Below are 17929 nucleotides of genomic sequence, written 5' to 3'. Positions count from 1 at the left end.
TGCATACAAGATATTATCATATACACTTCTTGCAAATGTTCAGATTATCAAGAAATCTGGAGGCATATTTCTTTCATCAAGCTGGGGTTTTTTAAGTGCTTGTGCTCTAAAACAGGTGGCTCCTTGAGTAACGAATTGCACACTGCTTGAATCTAAGGGCTTTATATTCCTAGTTCGAAATAGCTCCAGGCAGATTGAATTCTACATCACAAAATTGTCTTCTGAAGATTTATTTACATCCTTTATGCTTTGGGCTTTCTAGATAGAGTTCCTGAGTAAACACAAATGTGATCCTGATTTGGAAATAGTTATATGCAACTTCACAGGTGCAAGAAAATAATTTTCTGACACATTTTTATTCCCCCCACCCCCGCTTTCCCACTCCCTCTGAACTCATTGGAGAATTTCAGGGAAGTGGTATACCACTGTGGCAGAGCATGCACGAAGTTTTTAAGGACTGATGTTTTAGCGTATTTTTCATCTCTGTTGGAAGCTGCCCAGAGTGGCTGGGGAAACCAGGTACTGGTTTGTACCTGATCAAGGTATAATAATAATAATAATAATAATAATAATAATAATAATAATATACCAGTTTCAATCTTCAAGAAGGACTGGGAGAGATTCCTGTCTGAAACCCCAGAGGGCCACAACTCTTAGGGAGATGGACCAGTGGTCTCACTATAAAGCACTTTCTTATATTCCTGTGTTCAGCTCTCATGGAAAATACAGTGGTTACAGATGCTTCAGGTTACAGATGCTTCAGGTTACAGACTCCGCTAACCCAGAAAGAGTACTTCGGGTTAAGAACTTTGCTTCAGGATGAGAACAGAAATCGTGCTCCGGCAGCCTGGTGGCAGTGGGAGGCCCCATTAGCTAAAGTGGTACCTCAGGTTAAGAACAGTTTCAGGTTAAGAACAGACCTCCAGAACGAATTAAGTTCTTAACCCGAGGTACCACTGTATTTGACAAAATGACCAACAGCGTCTCCGCTTCTGAATAAATTGTGTAAGCTATGGATTCAGTTTAAATTGTTGCTTATAATTATTTTAATAGTGTTGAAGGAACCAATGGGCTCGGTCCCTTCTCCCTCCAGACCTACTCTCCAGTAGAGGCTAGAGAGGCCTACTCTCCATTAGGGCAAACAGGATACTGCCCCACCCCTCAGCAAGCCTCCACCTGCCTGCCTTCTTACACACAACCAGGCCAGAGGGGTGACTCTGGCTATTCACTTCTTCCTTCTTAGTCTCAGTGTTGTGGAACTCATATGAGAGAGGGATGAGGATTAAACTGGAGGAAGTCTGGCTCCACCTTCGGTTGAGTTGTCTGCCTTCCACCCTACCAGTCTCAATGGGCATCAGCCATCACTGCTTCTCTCCTAACTCATTTCCTTGCTTTCCAGAATGAGAAGTGAAGCGTTGGCAAGTGGCGTTTGGATGTATTCTCTGGGGCAGAGACTCAGGGCAGATGATTTCAGAGACTCAAAGAGAAAACTCATAGGCTCAGAAAGGTGGAGGGGAGAGGATGTTTTCTTCTAGGCTGCATCATAACACCTGTCCTATAAAGATGGAGGAAGCTGCCAATTTCTGTTCTCTTGGTTTCTCATTTTCCCCATTTTTAAATTCATTTCTCCACATTCTGCAGCTGTTTGGAATTTTTTTTGAATCCTCATGAAAATTTATCAGCATTTTACTGTGAAGTTCTCCTCATAAACCAATATTTGTATGTAGTTTTGACTAATATACAAGCCAATGCCCTTATAACATGCAATTTTGTATGTTATTTTCACTAATGTATGCATTTTTATTAACATATTCCCCTAATATATGGATTTTTGTGCATATTATTTGGTTGGATATATTTGGTTGAAAATTTGCATAATTCTGAGTGCAAATTTCAAAGGATGACTGAGTTTCAGTTCATATATTGTTTTGGATGTATTAATGAAACAAATAATTCAAATATTAGTGAAACAAAATGTTTTTGCAAAAATGTGTAAGTAGGGAAAATTGCATACAAACACACATATATATTAGAGAAAAATAATATATATTTTCAGGAAAACATTTTTTTAAGTCAGCTGATATGAAAATGTAGAGAACAGAATTTAAGACTGGAAAAATGAGAAACTGAGAGAAACCAACGCTGACAGATTCACCCATCCCTAGTTGTAATATAGGTGAAATGAAATGAAACACATCATAATGACAGCATAATGAGAGAAAAAGACACAGAGAGCGAACAGTACCAACACAAAAGAAGCACCCATACATATCCACTACTGAGAACTTAAACAGACAAATTTTAACTGAGCTGAAGGTCATATAATTTATAGGGCCCATCCGTAATGCTTCCTAAAATACAAGTCACAATAGGTAAATAGCTTCCATTCTAAGGTTACTCAATATTTCAGCAGCCTCCAAAATATAAAGCCTTGGAACTATTGTGCACTGCATTCATAATTCAACAATCCTCCTTTTTGTTGCCTACTTGGGACTGAAAATGCAAAGGGTTGTCAAGCATCTGGCAGTTTTCACTTAATGGCTGAGGAACCAGGGTGGTATTGACCATGCCTGAGTCTGAATTCAGTGCAATGTTTCAGTAACTCTCGGATTTAAATTATGTACCTGAAGTATACAGATGATACTGGGACAAGTGGTCAGTCATTATGGCTTCTGGTACAAACTGGTGTTAAACCCACTGAGCTACTGTGGAAAGTTAGGCTGGGAGTGTGGGACATGTGACCCTCCTGATTTTGATGGACTACAATTCCCATCATCCTTTCCCACTCAGGTGAAAGAGCCATCTTCAGTACAGAAAAGAATAGGTGAGTTAATCATGAAGCTAACCTACCTCAGAGGGTTGTTGTGAGGGTAAGATGTGGCATCTTGAGCTCCTTGGGCAAAACATGGGAGATTTATCCCATGTTTTGCCCAAGGAGCCTGGTACCAGAGCCTGCAATAAACCCAGATGCCAACTTTGCTGCCACATAGACCCAGACAACACCATCACTGGACCCAAGAACATGAAACATACCATCTCAGGCCTATTGAATTGCTTATCTTCTAACATTGTGTATGCCATCAAATGCCAGCAGTGCCCTTCAGCTCTCTATATTGGACAAACAGGCCAAACCCTACACCAAAGGATAAATGGACATAAATCTGACATCAGGAATCACAAGACAGAGGAGCCAGTAGGAGAACACTTCAATCTCCTAGGACATTCAATACAGGATCTCAAAGCAGCTGTCTTATTACAAAAGAATTTCAGAAACCAACTTGAAAGAGAAGTTGCTGAATTACAACTTATCACTAAACTGAAAACTATGGGGAGACCTGGTCTTAATAGAGATATTGGATTCCTGTCTCATTACATATGCTAACCATCTGCATACTATCCCTTGCTTTTTCCTGTAGGACTAATTGCAGTCGTTAACAGTTGTCAACAGGTTTACCATACCCATTGAGTCAATCACCCATCTCCCACTATCCTTCTGAGAAAAACCCCAACCCACCCTCCCACTATATGTAAGGGTCTGGTGACCTATTTCAGTGTATCTGAAGAAAGCTTATACCAAGAACAAACTTATTTGGTCTCTAAGGTGCTACTGGACAATTGTGTGTGTGTGTGTGTGTGTGTGTGTGTGTGTGTCGATGGGATATTTATGTAACACAAGAAACACAAAAAAGACTTTAACTGAAGATGCCAGAGATTGAACCAGAGCTTTTATGTCCAAGGGCCACAATTCCCTCTTAGCAACCATCTGGCAATCACATGGGCAGAGTCAGAGCCAAAGCTGGGCATAATGTAAATTTTACCATTATGCAGTAGGCTAGTTTCTACACCCTACACATTATCCATCTAGGCAAGCTGGGAGGGAACCAACAAACCACCCAAGAAAAATGCAAAGCTGGGAACAATGATGGCAAGTGTGGTTGAGGAGATGATGTGTAGGTGGGGCATTGTGCGAAGATAGCAGACAGTGGCATAGCATGGTGGTCACAAGGGCTGTTGTCCCAGGTGCAAAATTATTACGGGTGCAAAATTACAACACCCACAGCTATGTGCTTCTGATGCTGGGCTCTGTTGAAAATGGCTTCTCCATGCAAACTAGGAAGTAATCTTTCCAGACAATTGGGGCAATTCTTTACTTATGTCTGTGGCTGCGATCTCCTGGGCAATGCAGATGCTATTAGGCAGTTGAATGTACATGCGTACTCTATCCAGTTCCCTCCACCACCACACCTCCGCATGGCTCCTGGCACTGGAAACCATGTTACACCAATGTGACCAGAGATTTTAACAGAGAGGCTTAGGGGGCCATTTTTAGTTCCTGGTCTGAGATTTCCCAACCCTGGTTGAAAAATAGAATGTAGAACCTAGTGCATAAAAGTGTGTATATACATACTCTATGGCACTATTAAAAGAAAGGTTTAACAACTTATAATACATTTTGCACACCCATAACCCCCCCCAATAGGTTTTGCTTCTGTTTGGAGGACTTGAACAACATCTTATTAAAATATGTTGCAATATTTCACTAACAGTGGGCTTTTTACTTGACCTTTTTTGGTATCTCAGTCTCAGTTACTGCAACAACATTTGTAAGCAGTCTTCTTCCTTTTTTATCTTTGTACTTTGTCAGGTCTTTCTGTGCAGCCATGGGAAATGAGTCAGATACTTATGCTCTGCAGATTGACTAATGTTGACAGCCACCTACCTACACATTATGTTGAAATGCAGGAAGCAAAGCAGCATTCAGGAAGCCGTGCTCCTCACATATCATATAACTCAGGGGAAGTTAGCATTCAGAAGCACCCACCTGTATGTGGTTCAACTGAGAAGTAAGGCTGTCCCTCCAAGATGCTGTAGACGAGCTTGGCACTGTTTCCGTAAACAGGGTCATCCGCATCGGTGGCTGTCACTTTGGTAACGTAAGTACCTAGTGAAAAAGAAAAGTATGGTTGATGAAGAATGCCAGTTGGCAGTATGTTAGGAAAGAATCTGGACAGAGGACTCGCTCCATACTCTCTTCCATTAATATCTTAATAAACCACCCATACAGAAAATAAAACATGGTATCAGCTGAGCAGTAAAGAAATAGCTGAAACCAGAGCAAGCCATTCCTCAAACGATCAGAAGACTCTAACAGTTGTTTGAATAAGGGTCAGCAAAGTTTATCTCAAGATCAGAAACAAGGCAGAAGGATGAACCTTCTCTTGGTAGTGAGCTCCAGATCCTCAGTGTCACCATGCAGAAGGACTTCAGATGGCAGAGTTAAATTCATTCTTAAACATACATTGATGTGCAAAGCACTGCAATCCTAACATCTCTGCAGTTTATGAGCCCTCCTCTTCACCAACCCACAGACATGCACTCAGCAAGGCAATGCGCATAGCATCATTGCAAATTACAATGCTCTCTAAATATTGATGTTTTATTTAAGACATCTGCACTGTGCCTTTCTGCATAAGCCACCCAAGACAGCTTGGCAGTAAACAGGCAAACAAGCCAAGGCCACAGAAACAATTAAACACTAAGGTATCAGCAGCCTAACAATAAAAACACAATCAGACCTAAACATTAGGATTTGTTACAAGCAGAAGAAAATGAAGCTGCTTTCAACTGGTACTTAGAAGAGATAGCAATGCGCAATGTGTGCAGTGTGCAGTGATGGAGCCAAATTGACACTCCTACTGCTGTGCCCACACTGCACTGACCTTTCCACTGAATGCCCCCCCCCCTTTGGTTACTGGCAGTGACTTCTGCATTGGGAAGCTAGGTAAGCAACAACACCACACCACCCCTTTCTGGCCCACCAGCCACTATGGGATCCAAGCTATAAACACAATATAAAATGTATGTTGTTGCTGTTTTAAATACAATACTAATTAGTAGCACAACATCAATCAGCAATAATTATCAGGGCAGCACAAATTGTGTAGGGGGGGCATTATCAAAGCCCATCTGAAAGATGTTCAGTCTTGGTGTGGAACCTAAAAAGAGCTTAGGAACAAGCAAAGTGAACTACCAAAGGGAAATAGTTCTCCAGGAAGGAAGGAACTCCAGAGAAGACTCTATACTGTATTGCCACTCATCATACTTTAAGTACTGAGGGTGGTGGAAGGCACACAGAGCACAGCCTGCAAAGGAGATCTGCAAGATGTATTTTAAAAAATAAAATACATTTATAAAAACTTATTTTAAGTGAAATATTATGACAACAGCAGGCATGGGGAGGGGGGAGAACCAAAGATGGATAATCCTTGTGATGGATTATCCTTGGCAGTTTCTCACCAACAGGGTGGAAGTAAAAATGTTAGAGTGCTCTTGGGTTGTCTTTTTACAGATTTCTTATTAAGTATTTTTTTTTATGGCAAGGCTTGTGAATGTTTCTATGGTTGCAAGCAAGGGGCATTCAACAATGGATCTTCCTCTTTGCCCTTGTCCTTCTGGACATTAGCAAAGGCACTTAAATAACACAGAGTCCAGAGAGAAAAGTCTTGTTAAAACTTTACTGAGGAAACTCAGCAAAGCACCCTGTATAGTTTGAGGAGAAAGGAACAGAAAGGTTTTGTTTTGTTTACTTCAGGCCTTGTTCGTAGCAGGGAGACTTTCAACTAAACACCAAGAGAGGAGAACGTCTCTCAGGATGATTCAGCCAATCAAAGAACACACTACCTCAACAATCATTGTGTCAATATGCCTGGTTGCTAAGCAACATCTGCACCTGTCCCACTTTCGGTGAGTTGATTTTAAGATTAAGAGAATTAACCCCTAAGTTGCTTACTGAAAGATCCCTGCAGTTGCACTTCTAACACCAAGAATATACAATTTCAGGTTATGGATTTGAAATTGACTTTTCAATAAATAACTTTAAAATGGCTTTGAATTAAATTAAATTACATATTAATGTTGCAACAGGTTGGAATGGATTTATGAATAAACCTAAGACTGCAAATTGACTGATTTATCAATCTCTAGACTTAAAAACCTGATTTCCGTGTGTGCCATTCAGCAGTAATACACCAACAGGGTGAAACTTCTTGAAGTACTTTTATTTTAGAATAGTCATATTATTTGAAGTACCTTTGTAAAATGTAAAATAAAACTACCTATTTAAATTATGTGGATTTCCAAGCATTTGCAAAGGAAGCATATCAAAGAGGTACAAAATTCCAGATGAATAATACAATATAATATATTGTATTTAAGGTTTTGCAATAGCATATTTCAAAGAAACTGGCTGCGTTACAGCTGCAGCATAGAAAATCAATGGTTTGAAAATGATATATTTTCCTTCTTTGATTTCCACCTATAATAGTTAGAGGAAGCCATTGGCAGAAACTGAATATCCTCTGTTGTCTCAGAAATAGCTTTGTCTCCTCCAGTTTCTTTTACTTTGCATTAGCCAGAGTTTTTTTTTAAAAAAGTCAAATAATTGCTTAACCTTTTCAGATCATTCTTTGGATTATGGTTGCAGAGAATGTTAGCCAAATCATATTTAAGTCAATTTTCCTTGATTTGTTGCTGGTATGTCTTTTAGAAAACAAATGATGGCATTAATTAATAGGATAGGCAATATTGAGTCAGTGGCCCAAGAAAAGGTTGTAGTGAATGGTTTGGTGTAACTTTGTGAGTGAGGAAACATACTTCAGGAGGGGGAGCAACTGGGGTGTCAGCCTAATAGCTGAACTCGCAACAGAATACTGTGATCCTGGACAGGTCTGATTTCATACTGATACCCCAATCATAAATGGACATCACTGGGTTCCAAAAGTACAAACAAGCATATAACCAAACAGTATGCCAAACACAATTGCACCTTGACTGTTCCTAAAGACCATACTCAAAGAAATCAACCATTACTGAGAAGTGATTAAGGAGTGTGTGGTATGAGGCATTCCTTGATGCCATTCATGCATTAATTAAACTCTCATCAGAGAGTACTTGCCCCAAACTTGGATCTTGGCATCAAGGAATTCTTTTTTATATATCCACACATGTGTGTTGCAAGTCAAACAACTCCAAGTTATATGGTATGCTATGGTATTATATGGTATGCTATACTAAGCATTTTTCTTTACATCTTAGCCAAGAATGGTAACAGATGAGCCTAATTTCAGGGTTCCAGTTGACAACTCCACACAGGATCCAACACCTTCACTGACCAGTCATCCAGTCATTATCTCCAAATAATTTGGTGCCACTATGTGTCCCTATGCTATTCAATTCTGCTCCCAGGCTGTAATCACTAGTACAAGTTTTGTTAATGGTTGGGTTAGTACACCAGATACCCAGCAGTGGAAGTTAAATTATAAGTAGAGGGTTAAAGTTATTCTCCCTTGGCCAAGCTTTGTTAACACATCATACATAATAATAGTGTTCATATATTGCATTCAATGAGTGTACTATCTGTGTTCAAAATAGTACAGTTATTCACATCTAACATTCAATGAGTGCAAATCTGTGTACTTAGGCATACAGTAGTTGAGTTGTACAAATATTTCACACAAACACTTGCACATTTGTAGAGACAGCTTGTACCTCTGTTCAGTGTAACATGTGAAGAAGCCTTGAGGTAAGACAAGCTCAGCCCATCTCAATGTGTGTGTTTTTAAAAATCCTCTGAACCAGAATGATTTGAAGTCTGTAAATCTAGCTAGAGTTGAGATTAATTTGATCTCTTCCCCGCAAATGTGCTCCTCTAGCTTTTCTCTGGGCAACCTCTCTCTTTGTGTGTGCAAGTATTCCAATAATATTTAAGGTTCAGCATCAGCATTTCATATTCATGGATTCTGCAGTGGCAGCTGTCAACATTTGGCAGAATCTTGAAGCTGGCATGCAGTAGCCATCAGCATTTGACATGATCTGACAGTGCCTGATAATGAAATTTAGCAAAATATATATTAATTTCATTTAGCTGGTCAGAACAGGTGAAATAATTTCACTTGTGGATGTCAAATTCTGAACTCAGAATTCAAATGTTTATATACATTCAAACTATGGTTGAAGTCCAACCTTCATTATTGTGAAATGCAAGAGATTTTGAAAGTTTGCAAATAAATAAATAAAAGACAATCACTTCAGCTTTCTTGCCAAGCCAATTCTCCACTTTAGTTCTCCCAGCTATTTTCTGTTAAAGATGAGTCTTAACAAAACTGCCACACAGCCAAACATCAGTGTTTTTCCTCCAAGCACCATTTCACTGCTGGTGAATCTTATTTGTATTTTACTGATGGGAGACTAAGGCAGATAGAGGGGTGGGGAGGAAGAGAGGGAATGCCCCACATGCACATGTGCACTTCTGTTCCCCCATGATTCCCCCATGAAAACACAAAGGTTTATAAAAGCAGAGGTTGGATAGCCATCTGCCATGTATGATCTAGCTGAGAGTCCTGCATTGCAAGGGGTTGGACTAGATGATCCTTAGGGTCCCTTCCAAATCAGCAATTCTATGATTCTTTGAGAATACCACCCCAAATTTCACCCTGCCATTTTCTGGGTCAAAGGGGCTATGAACAGATTTGTTCTGGAAGGAATTTGCACAGGAATGAGATTCCCAAAAGTGTCTTTTATGTCATGTGAAAGGTTGCATAAATCATTAGGTAAGGCAGTGTCAGGAAAACTGTCAGAATGCAGCCAGTGAGAGTGCCCAACATCTCACAATGAATCATGTTAAAATAAAATTTCCTGATCAAAATAAAACATAATGTGATTATTATGTAACTGCAACCTTCCCCTGCACAACTCCATTATCTTCTTTTCACTACTTAAAATGAAGAGAAGGGGAGGAGGCAGCAAAAGGAAACTTAAAAACACTGATTTGTTCCCTCTCCACTACCACTATGCAAGGATTCTTTGCAATGGAACCAAGTTCTTCCAAAGCCTTTCTTAAAAGGGCAGCAGTTCTCTTGCAGGGAACACAGAAGCATAGAACACGTTCTATCAGTTATGAAGATCCAGATCGCGTCATCTTTTGCTGTGCTGAGTGATGCAAGTTATGGAAATAAATCCCCAGGATGAGCATCTTCATGGAAAATGAAGATGAAGCTCTGACTCCTGTGAGTTCTGCTTCAAATTAAGCCCTGTCATTGTCCAACTGCAACCTGTAAGTTCTAGGCTTATTATTCCCACATCTGTCTTGCTGTGCAGAGGGCAGCCCTCCATATGAAAGCATTCTCTGTTTGAAGGGCTATCCAGTTCAAGTTCAGCTTTAAAAAGAAAAGGCTCCTACGAATGGAGAGCAGGAACCTAGAAGATGCCAGTGACACATAGCTCTTGTAGAGCAGGCAGAGCAGGTACAGAGGTGGCCTGGCCATGTCTTCTCCACTATGGTGGAATGCATTATATTTCTACCTGGCCAGAAAATGTTAAAAGCTTAGACCATATTCACACCATACATTTAAAGCAATAAGGCCACTTTAGCAGTAATAACTTCCCCCAAAGAATCCTGGGAAATATAATCTGTTAAGGGTGCTGCATATCCCTTCATGCAAAAAGCACGAAGGGGCAACTTAGTGCTGACTGTTTTTACAGGAAACATTACTCACTGGACTGCAAAAAGAAAAGTGATAATTCTTCACCTATTTGACCTTCTCAATTTAGACCAGTTATAATTCCCCCAGGGCTTAAAAGTGGGCTTTTCGAAATCACTGTCATGGCTGGGTAGACCCATCCATTCAAATAAATTCCCCAGAACCAAGTGATCCTGAATTAATCCCCCCCCCCTATTTTTTTATCCCCTTTTTATCTTCAGCCCAAAATGCTGTCCCAGCAGCTTACTTTCAGTCAACTGAAACAAGATATGGGCTTACAATCTGAAAGACATGTCACACAAGGAAAAATGGAGAGGAAGGGAAGAGAAGAAATAGCAAACTCAGGCACCAATTCCTAAATAGAATGAAATAGTAGTTCTTATAATGACCAGCTAGAAACATTACCAAGGTGGTAATGGTGGGAAGAGATAAGGTTATCAATGGCATATTTATGGCGGTTAGGACAAGCAATGGCTATCAGCTATGACGGATATGTTCTTCCTCCACTGCCAGTATGCCAGTTACTGGGATTCACAAGTGAACTGAGAGTTGTGCTCAGGTTTATCTTTCCATGTTCATATGAACCCCACCCCCCATGTGTTCATTATAAGCAGATACATTTCTAATGTTAATGCATACACATAAGACACTTGGCCTTGGTGAGTGAATGTCCAGTAGACACTAGAATCTCCCAAGAAACTGATGTTTTTATGAGGTCCTAGATGTACTATACATTAAAATCCCCAAAATAATGTTGGGAACTGTAGTCCGTTAAGTTACAGCTGTTAGGGGACTCCTATGTGCCCTTAACAATCTACAGTCTGCATGATTCTTTTGGGGAAGCCATGACTGTTAAAGGTGGCATGATACTGTTTTCAATACAGATGCCTTAGATGAAGAAAATGCTGGTTCTCTTTAATTTTCCACCTTGAAACACAGAAGCCCAGTCTGGCTTTAGCCCCACTTTGTTTTGTTTTTCCTTCCAACAGCAGAAGTACACATATGAAGGTCAGGCCATCCTACTAGCACTAAAGTGGGGAACCTGTGGCCTTTCAGATGTTGTTTGAACAACTACAACTCCCACCATCCCCAGTTGCCATGGCTGATGATCAGGGATGATGGGACTTGTGGTCCAGTGGTCACATGCTTTCTACCAGCACCTCTACCAATGATCAAGTTCAAGTGATGCCAGTCCTGTCTAAAATGTACTATATGTGGTGTGAAAAATATCAAACACAGTTGTTAAAAAGTGTTGGAGTGAAGTTTTTGTCTTTTAAAAAATGGCTTAAGTTTTAACCCAAATAATTAGCAGCTAAAAAGATGTGTATCTTAAAAATAATAATCAGAGTATATTCAGAACCCCTTTAGGGCCATAACAAACTTTTTTTAGTGAGACACATTTGGTATGGTACCTCTTGGGGGTTGGTTGGTTTTTAAATAAGAAAGTTGCTATTATGGCCTAAGTTGCTTTAAGTTCCACTTCTAATAATATAGGTGATTTTTTGCAGAGGCTACTGCAGCAGCATCCAGAAAATGTGCTTCTTCCTTTGAGACACACATAATGCTACCTTACATAACATTAGCACATTTTGGGATAGATATGTAGGGCTATTTTAACATGTTATTTTTACGACTCACTGTGACTTTCCTCAAGACACATTTCTGTAATGTGAATCACACGGCAAGTAAGTGAAGGCTGCAAAAAGGTGCAACAGATTTTAATTAATGAACACCTTTCAATGTTAACCAAGGCTCATTGTTTCACTCCGTTAGTGCAGCTTTTGAAGATTCTGCCTTACAAAATGCACATAGTGACCCACAGAGGCAGATAATGATAACAGTTGCTCCTTGATCTCTCTAGGCACATCCAGACTGTCACTATTTGGGGGTGGGATTCAATCACATACCAACGAATTCAGGTTGACTGGGAGGTACTGCTCAATCCACCTGCTTCTCAATGGCATGCTGTTTGCAATAAGGAAAGCGATGGGGATATGCACTGGAAAGTGAGGCAACATTTGCTTTGATGAAACATCATCTAACCTCTGCATATACAAATCAGAATGACTGCTCATTAAATAGCCAATGCCATATCATCTCCCTGCAAACAAATCAGAATGGATGTTCAATAAACAGGTCATCTGAAAGCTCTTTCTTTCTTTCTTTTTCTTTCTCTCTCTCTCCCTCTCTCCCCCTCCCTGACGCACAAACTAGTTTCTGTTTGCTGACAAACTAGATTAAAATCCTTCATAAAGTAAAGATATGTGCACTTGGGTAGTGCTGTTCTGTTGCTTTGGCTCTGTTTTTTATGTCTTAGTCAGGGTACCGAATGTGCACATTATTCAGAAAGAAAAATGCATACAGCACCCTTGAGGAAGAAGGAAAAGGCAGATGAGGGGCGGGCTGTTGAAATGTGTGTACTGGGGGAAAAAATAAATAAAACTTGTATGCCCTGAAGGACTGGGCTCGTGGCATTAGAAATTTGCATGCATTCATATTCAATGAATGAACCATTCTGCTGAAAGATTGTAATGGTTAGGAGGGGGCAGGGAGAGAGAAGAAAACTGGTCATACTGTACCTTAGAGCATGCTTTCTCGCCCAGTAGGGTTTGCTGGTGTATATGTATATATATAAGTGTGTGCATTATCCCTGCTACTAAATTCTGGCAAGCTGCAGTGTTCACTTGATTTAGGACAGGAATATCAAGCCTGTAGCTCCCCCCCCCCCAACCACTGATGGGCTCCAACTCCCATCATCCTGAGCCAATATTGCCAATGGTCAGGGATGATGTAAATTGTAGTCCAGCAGTATCTGGAGGGCCACAGGTTCCCTAGGCCTGATTTTGGAGATGTGTAGTCCAAATGTTTGCTGTGTTCACTAAAGCAATATCCCATATAAGTGTGCAGCAAGATGGTATGTCTGTGAATTGCAGTTAACATGTCTAGATTAGCCAAGTTTGAATATTTTTGGGTGCATAAAAATAATACTGTTCTCTTAATTGCATCTATCACGCTCTATGTTTCATAACGAATGCGAACCGCCTTGAGGAATCTCTACCTTGTAAGATGGCATGTAAATAACTGAAATAATTACTAAATAAATTGTGACTTTCCCAACATTTAGGTGTAACCCCATCAAGACCCAGGGTGGTGTAGTGGTCAGAATGTTGGGGTCAAATCCCCACTTGTCCATGAAGTTCACTAGGTGACCATAGGCCATTCTCACTCTCAGCCTAACCTACCTAACAAGATTGTTGAGGGGATCAAATGAAGAGAGGTAGAAACATGAGCTACTTGGGGAAAAGTTGCGTTACAAATGTAAAGTGTTACAGGTATAAGGGGACCCCACTGCATAATGACCAAAGAACAGGGCTGTGCCCCTGACATTCTGTGACTGAACAAACCCTGCTTCAACATCTGAAAGCACCACTAGGGCAGAGCTAGCTAACTGTTTTCTAGGCTGGGGGCCACATTGACCCATGGCTAGTCCTCCAGGAACTGCAGGTCAAAATGGACATTGCCATATTTCTCTCTCACTCTCTCTAAAAAAACACCCAAAACAAAACCATTTGATGGATTTGGGGAGTAGTCACAAAAAACCTTACAGCACCACCAAATCACAACAGATGGGCATGTAGGTGTTTATGCACACATACACATGGGCAGGGGGCTTTGACATATACCCTTAAGCAAAAGGCAGGCTGGCCTGATCAGGACCAATGCAGTGTGCAGGTGGAGCCTAGGGTCAATTGGCAGGAGAACCAATTGGCACAGCGACAACTTTTGCTCTCCTCCATGACTAACGTCAATTGCTTTTCTCTCTTTTTTGCAGGTAAGAGTTTGATGCACTAATTGTGTTTCTTAATAATGTTGTGGCCTATTTTACTCCAGTGACTATGTTCATATCTTCGTTATCCTTGCAGTGCTGAAGTCGGGGAGTTGTATCCAGCACAGTGCTAAGTTAAAGTTACTTAGTAGTATACATGTTCCTCTGTAACGTTTTGTGCCAGCAGAATGTTGATGGGCAAGAGAATGCTTAAGCAGGTTGCTGATACTTTTGCTTTGCAGTTGATTGTGTGATCTGTTACATAAGGAACTGCGGCTAGAGAAACTGTTGCACTTGATTCATCTGCTGCACATCATTAAAATTCACCCGCCTCCCAGCAGAACAGCCTTTGTACTAGCAGACACAGAAAGTTGGATACAGCCCAATGGATCTTTTCCTGAACTAACAAGGAGGTTCTCAAGCAAGAGTTCAGTCTCAGGATCCTTTTCATTGATTGGGTGTGCTTTAACCATTAAAAGATCCCAAGTATAACTTGTGCTTTGTATAGCTATATAATGGAACATGGACCTTCCAGTACAATCTGAAAGAGATTGCATAATACTAAAGTCAATCCACCTCCAGCTTTAGGTCTAGCTTTCTTTCCAAAGTGATACAATTACTTAGATGTCCTTAAAAAAAAATTCTCAGAGGTAGCATGCTAGTTGTTGTCATGGTAACAATACTGCTCTGTATAACACTACAATAATCTCATATAAACCTGGATAACTTGTTGACATGCAAATTAGTGTTACCTTGAAGTTTAAGAAACATTCATTTCCATTCCTTTTTTTTTTTAAAAAAAAGAAAAATGTCAAAATTAATACCGTATGTTTAATTCATGTGAGGATTTATTCATGTTTGGTATTTTGGAGGGTTCGCATTATCAGTGGTCATTAGTCATGCATTAAGTCCTGCTCTGAGTGCTCCCTGAACACAGAATAACTTTGCCCTGCGGCACAGGAGCTCAGAGAGTGGGGTGGGCTTTTGTTGTTGTGTTCTTGTGAGACCCCAAAAGGTCTCCCCACAAGATCTTGTGAGAGGGAAGGAGAGAGGGAGGCCTTAAAAGCCCTTGTCCATGAGAGTTTGGGACCATTACAGTCTCACTCAACTACTTGGGTCACTGGTTGACAGGACTGGAAAGAATCTTCCCCCAACCTCAACTGGCCTTTGGTTGGGGGGTTGCTGCCTTCCCCTCAATGCTTTAACCAGTGTGGGGTTGAAGTACATTCTTTTGCTTCTGCTTAATCCTCCAATTGCAAATCAATTTCTTTAAGTGATCGAATGAAAATAAAATAAAACAGCAACAGCAACATAAAGTTTTATCTAATTTATGAACCCGAACCTGTATGCAGATATATATGTCTGTCTGTCTGTCTGTCTCTCTCTCTCTCTCTCTCTCTCTCACACACACACACACACATATCTATTTCTTGAACAGTTCCACTCATGTCATAACTATCTATAAATATTTGAATTTCAGTTTGAAGTATATAACCTAATGATATGCTGACATTGATATCTAACTGTCCTTGCAGATGGAAAAGTAAGAAGAAAATTCTTTACGATTCTTTTATACCGAGGGCACATTTGGGAATTACAATGCTGGAAGCAGTTTCAATCAGTAGTTAGATAGACGGAGTCAAGGCCTAATTTTATTCCAGATAAGGAGCAATAGTGGTATCTGTAATGAGGGTGGTTTAGTTTAAGTACAAGGCAAGGGAGTTTCATCTTAAGAATTTGGGAGGGGTGGAATTGGAAGGGTCCCTCAAGAGAAACAGAAAGATCTGCATCCTTAGAGGCTTTTGATGGTATCCCCTAAAGGATGAGAAAAGTGCACTCTAGGATAAACCCTCTATCAACAGGAGGATAAGCTAGATATGTTTTTTTTAAAAAAACTGTCATTTTGAAACCTCTTAGGAATGGTGCATAGCACGCAGCACTGCTTTATTTTGTTTGATCTAGGACTGAGCAGAAAGTTCTAATAAAATACTTTTTCCTCCAGTTTTGGGAGCTAAAACAGGGAGGATGGGGTTCAGTTCTCCGTCAGTTTTCAGATGGGAGACTCAAAATTTAGGGTGGGGACAAAACTCACTACCACACTCTTCCTCCATGCACTGAAATAATGTGTGGTGTGGATCGCAGTGCCAGACTGTCTAGCCATACCCCCATTGCCGGCTCTCACTATCACCATGGTAGGACATCCCTATTTTCATTGGAGAAATGTTGGGGGGGGTATGGTATTGAACTGTATTAATTGTTTGATGAATTCATTTGTCTTGCCTCATTTACATGCTATGGTGGCCAGGCCTGAGGATACTACCAGGGGCCTGAGGAATAAAGCTGGATGCCACTCACATATTGTTAACACCTTGCCCCAAATCTCCAGATAACTGCCTCCTGATTCTTACTGTTCTATAATGTTCAGTTTTAATTGCAAGTCACCTAGGGGGCCAATGCTAGGGCTGAAATGCAGTGTATATTTATTTAATCGGATCCTCCCCATGTGTGCTTTTTAGGTCATATGAAAGTACAGCAATTTCAATACACTATGAGTGTTTCTCAGTGACTGAGTCAGTAAGCAAGGCATCTTTATGTGTGTATAAATAACTAGTAAAAAAGGGGGGGACAACTCGAACAGTCTGCATTTGTCTAATTCATCAGTATCTGCATAAAGCAAAGTAGTGAATGGCCTATTTTACATAGGGCTGCTACGGTTACAGAAATTAGAATCTCCCCAGGCAATGAAAGGTTGAACAGGATGACAGTTTTACAATCCAGCAAGGATGACAAACTGATTTTTGGGTTGCTGAATTAAAAAAGCAGAAGAACAAATTTGTGGTGAGTCCTACACATGGTAGACCAGAAATAACTCCTATTGAGTTCAAACTTTGTGAAGGAGAGTACTAGAAATCACAATCCTGGGGGAAATTTACATTGTTTTCCCTTCCCCTCCTGGAGGCAGGCAAGTGCAGTATTGCTGTTTAGGCGTCTCTATTTACCAGGCTTTCTTTCCTTGATAATGATCCAGATATGTTGATGCATTCACCTGATCTACTGATTTGTGATGCAATTTGTATTTGTTTTATGAATGTAATTTTATTGTTGATTTTATGCTGTTCTCTCTCTCTCTCTCTCTCTCTCTCTCTCTCTCTCTCTCTCTCTCTCCCACGCACACACACACACACACACACAATCGGTGTTGGTTGTATAGACATATTTGTTGTGAGAGTGAATGAATTAATCATAGGGATGCATTCCTGCATGTGTGTAAAATGCTAGTTATAGTAATGGGGGAGAAGGTAATCTGGTTCACAGTTTAATGTGAACTTGACTAATTTTCACTTCCCAAACCAGCAGGGACACTGAAATGCAGCTATTCTTCAGAATTCAGACTTCTCTGAATTTTGATATGCAGTTCTCCAACCAAAAATGCATATAAAAATGTGAGGGGGTGGAGGGAAAGACACACACTTAAATTAGTGAAAATAATGTTCATAATGCATTATATTTGAATAAAAGGCATGCCAAAAATGTGTGTAAATGTGTGTATTAGTTGAAATGGACA

At 40.3% G+C, this 17929-nt stretch overlaps 1 protein-coding gene across 5 annotated transcripts in view; it reads right to left on the bottom strand.

The window, feature by feature from the left end:
* Positions 1 to 17929, bottom strand: part of CDH8 (cadherin 8) — a 234424-nt gene that overhangs the window by 107448 nt on the left and 109047 nt on the right. For all 5 annotated transcript variants that reach the window (XM_081871927.1, XM_081871929.1, XM_081871928.1 and 2 more), the window contains one exon: positions 4823 to 4942. In XM_081871927.1, coding sequence (XP_081728053.1) covers positions 4823 to 4942 — 120 coding nt within the window. The remainder of the gene's footprint in view (positions 1 to 4822; positions 4943 to 17929) is intronic.

The sequence above is a fragment of the Podarcis erhardii genome, assembly GCF_964252035.2.
Source record: "Podarcis erhardii genome assembly, chromosome: 7".
Classification (NCBI taxonomy): Eukaryota; Metazoa; Chordata; class Lepidosauria; order Squamata; family Lacertidae; genus Podarcis; species Podarcis erhardii.
Note: the sequence above shows the minus strand (reverse complement) of the source record. Positions and strands in the feature narration are given on the sequence as shown.